We start from the raw sequence: 17,096 nt of genomic DNA, 5'->3' as shown, positions 1-17,096 counted from the left end.
AAGACAAAGCACGCAAAAAAATCTCATTGATGTGTGAGAACAGCCAATGATCCTAAAAATAGCTAATATGTTACAAACCATAGACTAATCTTGCAATATTATAACTGGTGTTAGCCCGACGGATTTTTACATACAATGGGATCAAACCAGAGATTTCTTGTTAAATAGATCGTCCCCATAATGTGTCGGCTCAGGATGCCTAATCACTACGTCATCCTGTCCGGTTGTAAGGAAACAATATTCCTATTAAAGAAATTGGTTACGAAGGGTTTAAAATATGACACAGCACACAGAATAATTCATGTAAAGAATTTACAAGGTTTGGCAACTACATCTCTGATTTTGATGCTTAAAAAATCAATATAATCCGGGCTTAAATTTTCATTTACTATAATAAACCGAGTTATGAATATTGGAGATAAAATGTATTCACGTACTCTGGTGTATAACCAACAAATAACCCTTGGCCTATCTAAAACAATTATCAAAAGGTCAAAATTTAACACCTCTCACATAGTATGCATGTCAATCATTTTTAGGTAGATTTCTTCCATATCTTCCTAAAAATTGATGTACTACCAATAATTTCACATGCATTCTGTTCACAGTCCAGTTTGCCCCACCTTGCATCAACTCGTTCACAGGGGAATATTGGTTTGCCAAGGCTGTTAAAAAAGAATATCAAGTGTCATGCAAATCAGGAATTATAGCACTTACACAAGCTAGTTTGCTAAGGCATAAAGCAACATCTACTTCGGCATATAAACTGTCAAGGACCAACTCACTTAAAAGCTCAAGTTCTTAAAAGGAGGCTAATGATTGGTTTAATTATATCAAATGCACATCCTTAAGCATGAACCGTTGGGCTTTACATTGTCAAAATTCAACTTACAAGAATGGGGCAGCAAGAACAAACTCCTATAACCGATAAGCTTGGTCAAGCCTTTGGTTTTCTTTTCTGTTGTACTCTATGACAGTCATAAAACCGTGCATGAGCCCCCACTAACAGCTTAAGCTTTTGTTGAGCCGGTTCTTGACTTGGCATTAGATTCTCTTTGACAAATTAGTTATAGGAGTTTGTTCTAGCTACCCCATTCTATAACTGAATGGGGCAGCAAGAACAAACTCCTATAACTGATAAGCTTGGTCAGCATAAACACTAGCATACTATTGTATATATGCAACTTTTACAGGAACAAAAATTTGGAACATTCCTAAACTCTAGATTTCCCATTTTAAAAGGATATTCGTCTACACTCCAGAAAATCAGGCCCCAAATTTTAACAGGACATACCCATCACCATACTAAAAGTGGCTTGCACTGAAAAATTCCATGAGCAAAAGATGGTTTCAGCTATTTGTTAAATGATACAGTGATTATAGTCAACAATAATGAGCATAACTTACCTTCTATTAACAACATTATGCACATGACATAACCACTGAGAAAATTCAGCATGCGATCCAGTCTGTACAGGATTTGCTCTACCAAAAATGTAAAGAAGCACATAGTAAAAGGGGTGATATAGAATAGAAATTTGGAATACTGACATGGTACTGCAACATGTGAAAACTGGAGCAGATAAAATAATTCATTAAGCGTGTGTCTTTGAAACATGCTACTATGTTGAAGATCCATAAGAACCACTGTATTGGAGAGTAGGAGATGATTAAGGTCAAAACATGGTAGTGGAACAGTTTGACCTTTATCACAGCATAAAGCATATTTACAGTAAGCAGTATAGCAAAAGAAAAAAAAAAACAAAAGAAAGCTCATGAATGTTTGCAAATAGAGGCAATATGAGGGGATTTCCTCTTGTAACTAAGGCATAGATTTGCATATGCTATAAATGAAAGTGTTTTCACTTTGCATCCTTCTATCTTACTACTTAGTAGTGCTGCAAAAGAACCTCATTAGAAAACAATTATGTTTGGAAAATTATAGGAAAGAAAGGACAAATAGAACACTTTTATGAGACATCTAGTAGTTTACTTGCTTGATCTTGATCTGTTAGCTCTAAGCAATAACTAGCTTGAAAAGGTAAAAAGAACAGACAAGGTTTCAGAATTCATTGTTAACAGCCAAAAATGCTATTTATAAAACTTCCAGTAGATCTGTTAACATCCATCATGAATTTACAATTTAATTAAATTCATTTCTTTGTCCATATTCACACTAAAATGAACTTATAAAAAGTATGACAATCTGAATAGAAAATGAAAATTTAAACTACCAACAGGGAGTAATACTAAAATAAACAATTATAATCACAAACCATCAATTGCAGGATAAAGAGTGAGATATTAATAGTTTAATATACCTAAGAACTTCTTTAAAGTGATCTCGACATTCCCCGCAAGGGTATATTCGAGGTAACATCTGTACCTGTGTACAAATTACATCCTGTTAAACAAGTTATTTATAGTCTACATGGATAACTCAAGGCTCCCTACCACATGGACAAAATTTTTGACAGTTTATTATTTGCTTTAATGTTAATCCCTGGTTAGAATCAACTAAATCTTAAGTTTAGAACAATACTCCATCTTACTTGAAGGATAGAAACAAAACACATACACACATTTAAACATTTCTCAGACTTACTATAATATGTCACATTGACATGATAAATCAGGCAATAGTTTTGTAACACAAGGCCACAAGATAAATTAAACTGCAAGGATTTCTACTACCAATTACATCAAAGACTCAAATAAGTCCACAACATTTTCTAACTTCTTAGATGAAATCCTATAATTTATAACAAGGGGTAAAGGAAGGAAGGAAGATACCAGTTCTTTTACATCCTTCTTCTGTTGTCTTGTAGGATTATCCGGGTACTGAAAAGAGAACAAGGTCATTCAAAACTCTGTAGTTTTTCATTTTGTGGTTTCAGTTGGGTGATAAGACATCAAAATAAAACTTGTTTATCACATGAATAAGAAAAAGCTAGACTATGCTTTCCTTTCTGAACATCCTCAGATACAAACATGCAAAACAATGAAAACTGTTACCAAGTGTGACTCAACTGGGGTATGACACCATTAACAGAAAGTAATAAATTTACTTTGTAGATGAAACTAACAACATTTAAAGAAGAAATAAGAAGTAGAAAGCCAGCAACACAGATAAAACTTGTTGCAGAATGCATGCAAACAAAACATTTGAAGATAACCATGCTGAAAGTTTAGTGTAGCAGGCAGAACACCGTGGTAATGAGAGAAATGGCTCCCGATACAGTTTTTTAATGGTGAATATTGTTATAAAGGGCTACACCATATCCATGCTCTAGCTATTAAACATGAGACTCTCTTCAAATAACATCTTATGTAAAGCAATTAAAAAGAGGAGAAAATGGTCAGCACTCACAACTACATTTGTCTACTCACATGATAATTCAACACTTATGCAACAGGGAACAACAATTTGGTGCACAATACATGACAAAACTAGACTATGAGGAACCGATAGTATCTGTATCAATACAAATTGAGTGACAAAACCTGAGCTGCAAGAATGTGAAGGAAAGTCCAAGTAGCCCTTCCAAGCTCTTCCTTAGTAACTGGGGCAGCAGACTTTCCCTATAGAAACAAGACAAAGATGAAAAATAACCAAATCACGACAATTCATATTTATAAAGATACACTGAGAATTGTAGTCCTTAAGGGATAAATTATCTTACTTAACACACATTTTAACAAGAATACAAATAAAATATTCATTACATCTACAAATATTCCAATAAACTTTAAGACATGTTTATAATTGGCAACTATAAGATATGTGCCACAGCATTGTCCTTTCCCAAATAAAACTATCTAGATATCCTTCGCTAGAGAAACCATTATTCGTGACAGTTCAGAAGATTACACAATGTTTATATCAAAGTTATCAATATTGGATAGCAGCGCATATGGCCAACTCCAAAAACGCTATAGCAGGTTAAAGCATAGCAAGATGGCCTGATAGAGACCACTACGGCCACTAATTGAAAATGCATTGCTATTCAAAACTTTGTAGCAGCCTGATAGAGACCAGAATGAAATGTCCAGCCTCGATGAGGATATTCAATGGGAAACAAAAAAACAGAAGAAAATACAAACCAATAACTAGCGTAACAGCTCCTTAGGGAAATTCTCTCTGCCCAACTGAATAACTCTCATGAATATGTGGCATTCCCCCTTTCAATGCGCGCACCCCCTTTTAATATTATTCACGTGAACACCACCTCTAACTAACTACCCTGGGTCCTGCCTATTTCTTCTAGAATGAACACTCCAAATGGCAGCCCTTTCTAGTGGCTTTGAACTATGGGCCTTATCAAGGTAAATAGGACCTGAACTTTCAGCCATTCCAAAAAAATGGTAATCTTGAGCTTGGAGATCTGCTGCACCACCCCCTCCTCCACTCTCATTCTCCCAAATAACAATGATAAATTCATATTCTAACTAGCAAAACAAAGTGTCCAACAATCTGCCAGGCATTGTAAGAGTACCTTGAGATAAATAAGGCTTGCAAAGTAGCAAAATAAACATATTTGTTAAGAAAAGAAAGCCCTAAAATTCATAATATGCATTTGTCACCACTCACCATAGTCTTTCTAAAGAAGACAATTTTACTATTCCCTTTGCTATTAGAGTTATTGTTGCCCAGTTGCAGAAACTGAGACAACAACAATAATAAAGCAAATTATAAACTTTATCATAGTAAATCAATGCATGAATTACAACATAAACTTTGAAAAAAAAAGTAAAAAGATTCAAATTCCCCTAGAACAAACAAACAACACCAAATTCTAATTTAAGAAGCACAAAGAGTCAATCACGAAAAACACACTCACTGGCACAAGAGTCGCAATAAAAGTTTTGACAGTTAAGATTGCATAGTATTGACAATATGAATACCTTGACAGCAGTATCACCGAGTTGTACAGAAGATGCAGTTTTTGCAAGTGGGGCTTTGGTAGAGGAAGAGATTGATAAGAGAGAGCCACTATGGGGTCCTGATGGCTGGAAATGAATGCCTATGAAATTAGAGAGATGGTGTTGAACAAAGCTTGAGACTTGTTCGATGTTATGAAACAAGGCCTGCAGTGGATTCTCAGGCATGTTACCTGAGATATGACTATATGAGTAGGAGATAGCGTGGGAGAACAAAAGACAATCACAATCACAACCACAATCAGTGAAGCTAAACATAAAAACAAATTAAGCCACATGGTTCACTCACATGCATGAAACTAACTATAATCCGAACATACCCGGTAACTACAAATCATCTGCATAAATGGCTTGATACAAAAAGGCGCATTTATTTCTTCTTGTAAAAGGAAGATATGTTACTAAAAAGTGAAGAAAGTCAATAAAAGGATGAAAAGATTCCCTCCAAGGCAGAGACAAAAAACACAATTCATCAAAACTTCAAAAGAAGACAAACTTCACAACAACACGGTCCAAACACTCTACTTATCTATCAAAGGAACCGCAAAAAAAAATACCAACAAGGCATTCATATACTTGAATTAACTTTAGCAATTGTATTAAACTTCAAGCTGGAATTATACAATATCATTGAGGCGTGTACAATATACTACACAAAAAAAAAAAAAAAATTGGAACCTGTTTGTGACTGAGAACTTGAGTTCACGAACAGAGAAAAACCTATTTGTGGTTGAGAGAGGTAGAGTGCAAGTGGCTAATTGAGAGTAAACTGCATTGAAATAAGTTGAGATTAGATAGTGCAAATTAAATGGCTAGGGTTTTAGCCATAGTTTTTAAAATCCGGACCGAGTCGAGCAGGACACTGGATCGGCCATGCTATCAAACCGGTATGACCGGTTCAACCCGGCCGGTTACGTGGTTCAACCGGGAAGTGATTTAAAAAAAATTCACGCCCGCTGCAAAACCCAGTGCCGCCGCGATGCAACAGGCTCTCACGTCACAAGTTTGCTGTTGCGGGAATAGCGGCCGCAATTTGCGAGTAAAACACGGAAGTGGCGTATGTTTGGGGTCGACTGTGCCGTCGCCGGAAAGGATTCACGTCGTTGGCGTAGGGTGTCGCGTCGTCACCTCTGTTTCAGTTTCAAAGAATGAAGGCTGCATTTAGTGGTATGGTTGGATGGAAGGAAAAGATGATAAGGTGCTTGAAGAGAAAAAGAGAAGAAAAGGGGAAGAAAGATCAACGGTTAGAAACAAAAATTAAATTTTTTTTCCTTTCATTTTTTTCTCATTTTAAATTTTTCTCAATTTCTCCTCCTTCTTTCTTTCCTTCAATACGGAGGGTTAGTGTATATTTAATAAGGTGGGAAAAAATATCACAATAAAACGAAATAAAAATTTTGAATTAAAATAAAAAAAAATATGTGTCTTATAGAATTTTACTTTTTATTTTACTTATTTTTTATCCTTTTTCATTTCAAACGGATTGTTAATAATCTCAAGAAAGATAAACATGTAACAGGATAAATAAAATAGTAATAATTATTATTGGAAATTGTTAACATATTTATTCTTACATCTTTTTTTTAATCTGGAGGATGTTAGTAAAAATATCTTTGACAAGAGATCTTATAAAGAGATTTGATCTTACTAAGATTCATGATTTATTATAGGATGTTAGATCTTATGTATAGGTTTAGGTCTTGTTGAAGAACGATTAAGATTTGAATCCATTTTAACAAAATGATTTTTTCACTCTTTCTCCACAAAATTTATTTACATTCAATTTATGTTCGACCTAAAAAAATGATTTAAGATCTCAAAACGAGATTTATTATTAGAGTAAAAAATGGAGAAGATCTGGAGAGTGATAGGTCATAGCTCGATCCACAAAAAAGATGGCTACGATCAAAATGAGATCTTCTATTGGGATGGAGACAACAAAATCAATAATTTCTTTTATTAATTAACTAATTATAGGGATAATATATTAATTTATAGTTTTTAAAAACAAACTTTAAAAAATAATTTTCTCTCCTTTTTCAGTTATCAATGCATCTATTTTTTATTTTTGCTTAATGTCACTTTTGGTCCATTATATTTCACAGTTGTTCCTCTTAGGTACACTATGTTTTAAAAGTTTTATTCTAGTCTTTTATGTTTTTGAAGTGTATCATTTTTATCTTTTTTTATTTTTCTGTTAGAAAGTTAGTGTTATGTTAACTTTTAAATTTTAAAATAGTTTAAACTCACTTATGATTCACTATGTTTCATAGTTGTTTCGTTTTGCTATATTATGTTTTAAAAGTTTTATTCTAATCATTTATATTTTCAAAATGTATTATTTTGATCATTTTTTCAATTTTTTGTTAGAAACGTTAGTGTCCGTTAGTGTTTTAAATTTTTTAGCCGTCACTATCTTTTTTATTTAAAAATTAAAAATCACTAAGGAAATGAAGAAAAAATGGATTTGAATCATGAACAATAACAACTTTCACTCTAATTATTATTATTATTATTATTATTATTTCATTTCCACCACAACCTCCCTACGTGGTTGGAACTGTCGTCTCACCTAATGACAACATCTGTCTCATCGCTGACCCAGGCAATCACGTGTTGATGAAGGCAAAAAAGAAGATCGACAACACTCAGTTGTGGATGAGGTTTAACCAGTCAAGCCAGTCAAAATCATCTTACCAATGAAATGCACCATTCACCGTCTCTTTGCATTGCTCCCGAGCTATAGATGTCGGATGACAAATCCTCTACTTGCTCAGTCCAACAGAGGTCTTACTCGCAAACCTCATAAAAGCCACATTATGACTTCCTCATTCAAATTTTGGTTAATTGGAGTTATGCTTTTGTCTTTTGTTGAAGACAACTCTTATTTATATCTCCCTATATTTGCTTCCAATAACATAGTTGTATGAAAGGTTTTGATTTTTCCGTCAAGAGTATAAAATTTTTTTATAGTTCCATCAAGATTATGTGTTGATGTCATTCAATTTTGTGATACTGCATTTTTTACATTTTCAGATCTAGAAGAGGTTGGAGGAGATAATGATTTTTTTAGTTGTTTATTTTTTAATATATAGTGATGGTTTTCAGTTGTCACTATGTGAAGTTAATTATTTTAAAATGTTTAATGTTATATTTGGTCAATTATGTTGTTTCGCTTTAGTACATTAAATTTTAAAAATTTCATTCTGATCCTTTATGTTTTTCAAATGAATCATTTTGGTCCTTTTTCAAAATTCAAAAGTTAACGTAATATTAATGTACTAAAAGAAAACTTAAAAAAAAATAAAACGATACATTTTGAAAACATAAAAAACCAGAATAAAACTCTTAAAAATTAATGTACTTAAAGAAAACAACCACAAAACATAATAAACCAAAACTCAGATAAATTTTTTATTTCTCAAATCAATGCACTAATTGGTAGCAACAACGTGACACATCCCCAACACCATCCACTATTAATGTTATGGCATTTCTAGAATTTGATTCAACAACTAGCTTAGTAAAACCTCTTTCTCGTGCAAGCTTGGTTATAGCCCAATACTAGATTTGAACTATTGAATAGCCACCCAAGTTTTGCACAAAGGAGAACGCCATTGCCCCTAGGTGGTTTTGAAGAACCCCTCCACACACAACAACCCCATTTTTCGACACAACTCCATCACATGTGAGCTTATAAGACCCCTCACAAGGAGAATCCACACCATGTCCATCTGGCTATGCAGACCACCAATTCCTCCTTGAAGAATCCATCTTTTCAAGCCACCGTATTTAGTATGATAAATTTTAAGCTAAAAAATAAAGTAAAATTTTTTCGTTTTAATTTTATATATTTTCACTTTTTTTTTAAAAAAAATATTTGTTCTCACAAAAAATATTTTATTCAAATTAATATTTGGGTTTGTGGACAAGGTATGTCAATAGAGCCCAAATTGGGATTCTTCTTAAGAGGCTATTCAAGGTTTGTCATTTGTAGACCCGATTCTCATAAGCGGGTCTATGGAGGAGTAAGTGGAGGAAACATAGTTGGAGGAAGAACATAAGGATGGGGTGATGAAAGAGGTGGAGTAGGAGATGAGATTGGGTGAGGAGGCAGGGAAATTGATTCTATTTGGGGGGAAAAGAGGGGATGCATTAGAAGAATCTGTGGTTGGGGAGGGTGAGGTTGTGATTTTGGAAGAAAAGAAGCGGGATACCACCCAGGAGCAAGATGGGTCTGTTCGATATATAGAGGTACTAGCAGACAACACAAACATGGTGATCCAAAGGAGTTTTGTAGGTATGAGGGAGGTAATGGTGACAAGATTCAGGAAGTCTGTGTCAAGTTTGGGGTGCTTATAATGATTGCATTTTCTGTGCAAGGTGTTTGGCTAGTCACCAAATTCGAATGTAATGGGGAAGGAACCTATATTTGTCCGCAATGGATTGGGAAAGTTGACTATTATGCAAAATACCAAGAGAACTCATTGTCAGAAATTTAGGGGTAAAGCTAAAGTTGTGAACAGGGAGGAGAAAATAATGACTTCTCAAGTAGACCAACAGAGATTGATGTCATATGGGTAGCCAAAGAAAGTGGCAGAACAGGTGTGGGAATTTGGAAATGATATTAGGGTGATAGGAAACAAACAAATGGTGATCCCGATGTGGGAGAATATGGAAGGAAAAAACCATATTGCTTGTGGAAGAGGTGAGGGGGGAGGAGTATCAAAAGTGTAATGCTATATGAAGATCATTTCTTATAATTCTAGGGGCCTTGGTGACAGGCTTAAGAAGCAGGAAGTGCAAAGAATGGTGGTTGATCATAAACCAGATCTTATATGTTTGCAGGAGACAAAGCTTGAAGAGGTGGATAGTAGGTTGTGTTGCTTGTTGTGGGGCTCATATGATTGTGTTTTTTCTTTTAAGAAATATGAAGGGGGGTCTAGAGGAATTTTAATTTGTTGATATGGAGCAAGGATATTCTAGAGGAAAGTGACATTGTTTATGGTTCATACTAGGTAGCGGTTGTGTGGGGTTGGGGAAGGGATAAGGTGTAACATCCTTGATTGTCGACTTTTTGATGACTCTCACATTATGCGGTGACATTTCACTCAACATCTTTATTTATCAGAACACTCCACTAGTCAGAACCCTCTATAGGTAGCCCGTTCTGAGACTTAGAAAATTAGTTTGCTTGCTTCTATGATTAATGACTGACCCCACAAACCAACACGACACTTTTCAGTGTGTTTTGTCCTCAATCTCATGCTTTTTGAGAAACTTCCCAGAAGTTCATCTATCTCATAATTATTCTAAGCCAAACACGCTTAATTGTGGAGTTCTTATTTGATAAGATACCAAAAAGTAGATGCATCTTGTTGGTATAGGTAATACCAATTAATTCATTTAAGTCATCCTCAGCAGTACAGTCTCATACCTGCACAACCTTTGGATCTCTCTCATTCTGGTGTGATTCGATCGGGGTGTTACATGTCCACCAACTTCTGCTTGGTTCGTCCTCGAACCACACCGTATTAGGAGAGATGTCTACTCTAATACCATTTGTAACATTCCTAATATATGCACATAATATAAAAATAAATATCAATAATATTTTTTTAAAAAAAGTTCATGAGTTGACCTGCACTCTTCCAGTTTTTTGGCAATGAGCATGGGTAGGTGGCATAGCCTTTGGTTAGAATGTGATTCAACGTTGTTTAATGACAATCCAAGCTTTTTTTTTAATGTTAAGTCGATGCCTTGGTCTCTTTAAAAACAGATGGAACAATTGTCTCTCATACTATAGCTCTAACAAAAAGAATAAAATTTTGTGGTAGGTCATATTTTTAGAGAGGACAACACATGTGCAAATAGGATTGTCTCTCATTCTTTAGTTCTTCAAGGATTCTTTTGGAAAAACTCAATCCCTCCTTTAGTTTTAGTAGAATTCTTAAGGAATAGAGTAGTTCTTCCCAACTATAGGTTTTATTGATGTTTTATTTTACTTTCATAGGTTTGATTTATGTACCCCATGCTTTTGTCTATTTTCTTTGTTTTAATATATTTCATGGTTGTTTTGCTGCTTTAGCATACAACCATTCATAAAAAAGTAAACGATAAAATATGTTCGTGCTTCTTGATATATATTCGAGTTTTGCATTATTTATCTCCTAATAAAATTTTTCTTCTTGTTGCTCCTTGATATTTGAAATGTCATAAGTCCCTATCATTATCTTTGGTTAATTTGGTGCTGATGTGTCCTCTAAGTTGACACGTCACCATGTTACATATATTACCACATGTGCTTGAATGATGAATTTACAGGCAACAAATGTAAAATCCTGAAGTTACAGAAAGCAAACTAATACTCTAGCTTCGTTGTTGCTGATGTTTAGGGAGAAAGACTTTAGCTTATATATTCAAATTTTCTTCATTTTGCATTCAATTTAATTTGTAAATCCCATCAAGAAACAATATCTCTTATTTAGGAGTTTTTGATTTTCTTATATATATCTTCTCTTTACTTATTGTTTTAGTAGAGTATGTATACGCCGGTAAGAAACTACCATGAAATATTTGGATTTTGAAAATTGATCTAAGTATAACCTTTTGTAATATCTACAACGTCTTTTTTATTTAAAGTTTATTGTATTAATCATACATCAAAAACAGTAATTTAAAACAGAAGTACACACTGTCTCACAACAAAGATAATAGATAGTGAGATACAGCACTCATAAAAGCATACTCAAAGTAGGGAAATTAACCAAATCACAGCACAAGAAACCAGCATAACCAAATACTATAAGATATGTCCTTAGCTAGAGAGCAATCACATCAATCTTCCTTCCCCAACAGAGTGAGGATGAATTTCTTGTAGTCCCCTGAGATTTCCTTGGCCACTGCATCCTCAAGGTGAACACTGTTTCTCTTATAATATCGCTCTTTGATGTCCCTGAGGTCCTTCTCAGCCCTTGAGACCACCACACGGGTCAGTGCATCCTCATCAGTTCCAACATTTTTTAGAGCGTTGCGCAGAACCTATACATAATCATAATAAAAAGGGTAAATCAATGTATAGTAAATGTTACCAAGACTTATCCTCTAAAAAAGATCATAATTGTACCAAGACTTATCCTCTATAAAACATCATAATTGTTAAGCACAAAATCTAATTTAAATTCAAATGCCAACGTAGAAGAATAATATGACTTTGGTTATTCATGAAAATGCTTACAAGAATCACAATTGTGAAAGATCAGGAAATCTGGATCAGAACAAAAAGTTAAGAGTATTGAGCAAGCCCAACTGAATTTTGGATTTGTTAAGCTTTAGATTTCAACTAACACAATTTATAATTGCAAGCAGAGAATAACATGATTCTTTCTATATGATGCTTCGTACTAGCGGATATAAAATTAGAATCTGACCTTTTCATAGTACTTTTTGTGGTCATTGATACATCTAATAGCAGTGTGCAATGCCTTCTGAAAGTCAGTGGATGCATTATCCAACAATTTCTGTACCAAATAAATATATACACATATCAAGTATTTATCTTTTAATTTTTTGATCAAACATGAAGAGAACAATCAAGAGAGTGAACTTTTTTCTTGTGTACCTTAGTTATAGAAGCGCCATGGTCATCTCTGTAGCGGTTGAAAGTTGCCAGAAGTTGGGTCTTGCTCCTTGTAGTAAGGATCCTGATGGCTTCTTCATGGTTGCCCTTTTTCTCCTTGATAGATTCATGAAGAATATCAGCTTCAGTTTTGGCCAATTTTGCATTGATCTCATCTCCACCATACCTATATGCGGTCACCAACCCAACCAACAGCTGCACAAAGCCAAAACCAAGCACAGGCTCAAAACCATTAGCATATACCCCTAACATTTCATCAAGCATATGCATGTACTTTTGATCAAAGTCTTAAAAAATGGTCTTGAACCACAATTGCAGCCACAACCTTAAAGTTTTTGTGGTTTTTATCACTATCACAATTTTGAGTCGAATTTGTTCGCCATATTAAGGATTGTGATCAAGGTTTTAAAAAAACAGTCTATGATTGCCATTTCGGCCATGACATCAAGCTTTTTTTTTTTTGTTCTCTGCAACTGCAATTGCGACAACAATTTAAATCTATGCTTTTGATTCATCCTCAATTAAAAAGAGAAACATCTTTTTATACTACTGTCCAATCATTATTTACTAAGTTGGCATAAAAGAGTTAATAATGTGAATTGTGGTAATACATGGTTGAATGACTTGCACATATGCAGAGACAAATCCAGAAAACATTAAAGTGGTCAAACTATATGATTAATGAGAGGAACAAAGACATAATATCAATTGGGATAGCCAATCATATTTACCTGGCGAATGTCACCAGTGGTATTAGTAGCTACATCTTCTTCCAAAGATCTCTTGTAACGGTTGTGATAGGCACGCTTCACTGCCAAGACCTCTTCAGCTGAAAGCACACAAGCAATTTCCACAATCACATGGTAACCTTTGCTGCCATTCTTGATGGCAACATTGGCCAAAACAGCATCACGATCTGCAGGTTCCAGCATCCAACGGTACACAGCTCTCTGTTTTGTTTGGACCACATTATCCAAAATCATTAGCACTCTAGAGGCTATATAAGACAGAACCATGGGAATTTTTTTGATGAAATGTATTCTAGATTCTTCAATTTTCGATCAAAATTGATCTTAGTTCTCATCTTTTAAAACCAATTATTTTGATCCTTGTATTTTTTTTTTATAATGGGTGAATTTCTTCCTCACCCAGTATCTTATCTTAGATTCCACAAAAAAGGATGAAATTCACTAATTGTAAAAATTATGATGACGAAGATCATTATTTTTAAAGCATAGGGATTAAGACCAATTTTAACTGAAAATTGAGAGACTTAAAACACATTTTACCCGAATTATTTTTACCAAAATCATGTTGTAATAATGGTTACCTCAAAGTCACCAGAGAGCTCAGACTCTAGGCGTTTGATGAGGTCCTCTTGGTAAATTTCCTCATAAATCTTTCTGATTTGTTGCCTCTGATGAACATTTCTGTGACCCAATATTGCTATAACGGTCTTCTCATCAGTCCCCCATCCTGCGCAGTTCAAAACCATTAAATATTAAATACTACATCATATTTTACTTTGTCAAACATACATCATATTGATCATCAACTATTTTTTCGTAATTAGAAACTTAAATCTATATTGAATTTTGTGAGAATTGGTATAGAAGATTAGAGGAGGAAATGTTTTCCATCATAGAATCAATATTCTTGATGGATTTTCAACATGGCAAGAAAAACATAACCAATTCAAAAGCAATATCAATCTAAGTATTATTATTATTTTTTATTTAAGCAATAGGAAGAGAAATAATGCATATATAAACCTTGGAAAGCTTTTCTAAGAGCTTCTGCATCTAAACCAGGCGAAAAGGTGATGGGAGCAATGAGGGTAGCCATGGTTGATTTGATTATGCTTTCCTCAGTATGGTGTTTGGTACATTGGAGTTTGGTTTCCTAGCTCATGTATATATAGTATAATAAATTCACTATACAGCTGTGAACTATGCTTTCACTGTGTAGTACAAGTTTTATAACAATACCAAAGTTTGTTTTGAGCAATGACAAAATCTACTGGAACTAATTGAAGATGTTGTCACTGTCAATTTGGACCTTCGTGTGATATAATTAATAGCCTATAGCTATTCAGCCATGAACTATATATGCTTTTACTGAGTACAAATTTGTTATGAGTAATGCCATAGTTTTCAATAGTTGCTGTCAATTTGAACCTTTATACCACCGGCAAATTGGAGAATCATGTAACATTATTCCAATTTATTGGCATTACGTGAACACTGAATTAGTATTTTTTTTTCCTTGCCAGCACTGAACGAGTCACCGATGTCAATGTGTTAAAATGCGATGATGGAATTGGAAGATAATGTACAAGTTATATACTTCTTCTACTTCGAAAAAGAAAAAAAAAAACAAAGAAGTAAAGAAGCAAAAGAGTGATATATTTTAATTTTATTTAAAAAGTGAAGCTAGAAACAGAATTAGGCAGATATTGTTACATTCTATTTTATTCAAGCATCAAAAGATACTGGTCAAGATTAAAGACAAGAAAGTATATCTCTTTTCTTTAGTAATATTTTCTTAGAATTTAATTATAACTCATATTCATATGTATCGTAAATGTGTTTTCAGCATGCTTTTTGAAATACTATCATATAAAATAATTTTATACGGTCATTTATTTAAAAAAGAATTATAAGTTGTAATATGATATGTTTATTAATTTTTATAATAGTTATCTTATTGTATTGAATCATATTTCGATCGGCTCAAATTCCTCAAAATAAGTTGGTTAGACCAAGAAAATTGATCATTGAATTATTTCACTTACTATTGAAAAGAATCTCAATTATAATAATTGATGATACGATTCTTAAAATTATTATCCACAGGTCAATAAGCACACATCAAGGGGTATGTTTGGTATGTTGGTCTCTACTTTTTTTTTTCTCTTTAGTTGGAACTGACTTACCGACCTAGAGATAATCCTCTTATTGTATTGATCATATTTTAATCGGTTCAAATTCCTCAAAATAAGTTGATCCGGTCAAGAAAACTGATCATTGAATCATTTCACTTATTATTGGAAAGAATCTCAACTATAATAATTAAAATCATTCTTGAAATTATTATCCAGAGGTCAATTCTTACTTGAACCATATCTTAACAAATACTCTTCTTATATAAGCACACATCAAGGAGTATGTTTGATATGTTGGTCTCTTTTTTTTTTTCTTTAGTAGTTGGAGCTGACTTAGAAATAACCCTCAAAAGATATGTAAAAGCACTTACAAATCACATAAATAATAATTTCTTACCAATTGACATGTTTTACATTAAATTCTCATAATGATTATATATATATATATATATATATATATATTATAGGTAACTATTTTCATTTTAGAGATATAATAACTGAGATACCCACTGATATACGCCAGAAGGAAAAAGTGCAATTCCACTTATACCCATTATAGGCTTGATTTAAATGCCTCACCTAATCTAAGCAGGAAAATTGAGCGGCTGCAAACTCACACGGACATTAATTGTACATGGTAATTCAAAATTAGCCTTTATTCGAGAGAGAGAGAGGGAGAGAAAACTACGACTTATTTGTTTTTAATTAAATGCTTTTTACTTTCATAAATAATTATTAATAGTTTATGTTATTTTTATTTTATTCTCGTTTTTAATATTTATAAATGAAACATTGAAGACAAAAAAAAATTGTATTGCTACTCCTACCTATGTACATCTTTTCCAATAAGGAAACAGATCGGAGCTAAGCGAATTTTGAATTTTGAATTGTATGACCCCAACAATTGCATATTAGTAAAAAAAAAAACTACTATGCCATAGTTATTGTAGTGTCACCCTCGGTTAGTTTATAAAATAAAAGAAAATTATCAAGAACATCAGAGATAGAGGTTTTCACCAAAGAAAAAGGTGATTCTTCACGGTTCATTCTACTATATGTAATCTTCTAACATGGAAACATCAAAATAAAAACCAAAGTTAAAGAAGACAATTTATTTATTTTTTCTTGTTCTATTTTATAATATTTGCAAAACATTTTTCTTGTATACTATATAAATAAATGATACCTTTGAAAGCCTTATGTAGAGCCTCAACGTCTTCAACCGGAGATTTTTGGTTTGGAGCAACAAGGGTAGCCATAGAACTTCTATGATAGAAGCACTCAATTAAGCTCTTCCTTAATTTCTCTCTCACTACACTATAAGTGCTGAAGAAATATGTGATATAGGAGATTGGTTTTATCACAAGGTCAATAAATATACATACATATATATTGCCAAATATTGCTTCCTAGCTGTTATCGCCTTAACACCATCATCAAATCTGAACGTTACTTTTCATGTGACGATTATTAATTATGTGCATTAGTTAATTAATTGGCATTCTTCGGCACTAAGAAAGCCAATTGAAATATTAAAAATTGCAAGAAAACGTTGTAAAGAAACGGAAAAGGAGAACTTGGATTCTTGGCTTGAATTGGCATTGCTTCCATACATCAAAAGATACAAGGGAA

The 17,096-nt window shown here is 33.4% G+C and overlaps 2 protein-coding genes across 5 annotated transcripts; both read right to left on the bottom strand.

The window, feature by feature from the left end:
* Positions 1–298: 298 nt before the first annotated feature.
* Positions 299–6,248, bottom strand: LOC114388401 (FAD-linked sulfhydryl oxidase ERV1-like). 3 transcript variants are annotated; one of them, XM_028348877.1, is made up of 8 exons: positions 5,788–6,248; positions 5,620–5,710; positions 4,906–5,114; positions 3,505–3,582; positions 2,794–2,841; positions 2,322–2,386; positions 1,408–1,485; positions 299–665 (listed from the first exon to the last, which is right to left on the bottom strand). In XM_028348877.1, exons 3-8 carry the CDS (start codon positions 5,107–5,109, stop codon positions 536–538), a joined length of 603 nt encoding a protein of 200 aa, XP_028204678.1. In that variant the 5' UTR covers positions 5,110–5,114; positions 5,620–5,710; positions 5,788–6,248; the 3' UTR covers positions 299–535. The 3 variants fall into 3 exon arrangements, with proteins under 3 accessions (XP_028204678.1, XP_028204677.1, XP_028204679.1); XM_028348878.1 differs by adding an exon at positions 1,295–1,321 and having other exon boundaries at positions 557–665; positions 5,620–6,182; XM_028348876.1 differs by having other exon boundaries at positions 5,620–6,177.
* Positions 6,249–11,543: 5,295 nt separating this feature from the next.
* LOC114386735 (annexin-like protein RJ4) lies at positions 11,544–16,824 on the bottom strand. 2 transcript variants are annotated; one of them, XM_028346770.1, is made up of 6 exons: positions 16,651–16,824; positions 13,911–14,056; positions 13,312–13,530; positions 12,563–12,775; positions 12,372–12,461; positions 11,544–11,982 (listed from the first exon to the last, which is right to left on the bottom strand). In XM_028346770.1, the coding sequence occupies exons 1-6, from the start codon at positions 16,721–16,723 to the stop codon at positions 11,779–11,781; spliced, it is 945 nt and encodes a 314-aa protein (XP_028202571.1). In that variant the 5' UTR covers positions 16,724–16,824; the 3' UTR covers positions 11,544–11,778. The 2 variants fall into 2 exon arrangements, with proteins under 2 accessions (XP_028202571.1, XP_028202570.1); XM_028346769.1 differs by lacking the exon at positions 16,651–16,824 and adding an exon at positions 14,353–14,490.
* Positions 16,825–17,096: the final 272 nt, after the last annotated feature.

Source organism: Glycine soja, chromosome 15, assembly GCF_004193775.1.
Source record: "Glycine soja cultivar W05 chromosome 15, ASM419377v2, whole genome shotgun sequence".
In the NCBI taxonomy this organism is placed as follows: Eukaryota; Viridiplantae; Streptophyta; class Magnoliopsida; order Fabales; family Fabaceae; genus Glycine; species Glycine soja.
This window is presented reverse-complemented; position numbering and strand designations above follow the sequence as displayed.

Excerpts from the sequence above, each read along its gene's own strand:
- LOC114388401 (XM_028348877.1), bottom strand. The coding sequence starts at position 5,109 with ATGCCTGAGAATCCACTGCAGGCCTTGTTTCATAACATCGAACAAGTC. Across the intron at positions 2,842-3,504 it reads TTCACATTCTTGCAGCTCAG|TACCCGGATAATCCTACAAG; the intron begins GTTTTGTCACTC and ends TTCTCTTTTCAG. Across the intron at positions 1,486-2,321 it reads CACTTTAAAGAAGTTCTTAG|AGCAAATCCTGTACAGACTG; the intron begins GTATATTAAACT and ends CATTTTTGGTAG.
- LOC114386735 (XM_028346770.1), bottom strand. The coding sequence starts at position 16,723 with ATGGCTACCCTTGTTGCTCCAAACCAAAAATCTCCGGTTGAAGACGTT. Across the intron at positions 14,057-16,650 it reads TCTACATAAGGCTTTCAAAG|GATGGGGGACTGATGAGAAG; the intron begins GTATCATTTATT and ends TGAACTGCGCAG. Across the intron at positions 12,462-12,562 it reads ATGGCGCTTCTATAACTAAG|AAATTGTTGGATAATGCATC; the intron begins GTACACAAGAAA and ends TATTTGGTACAG.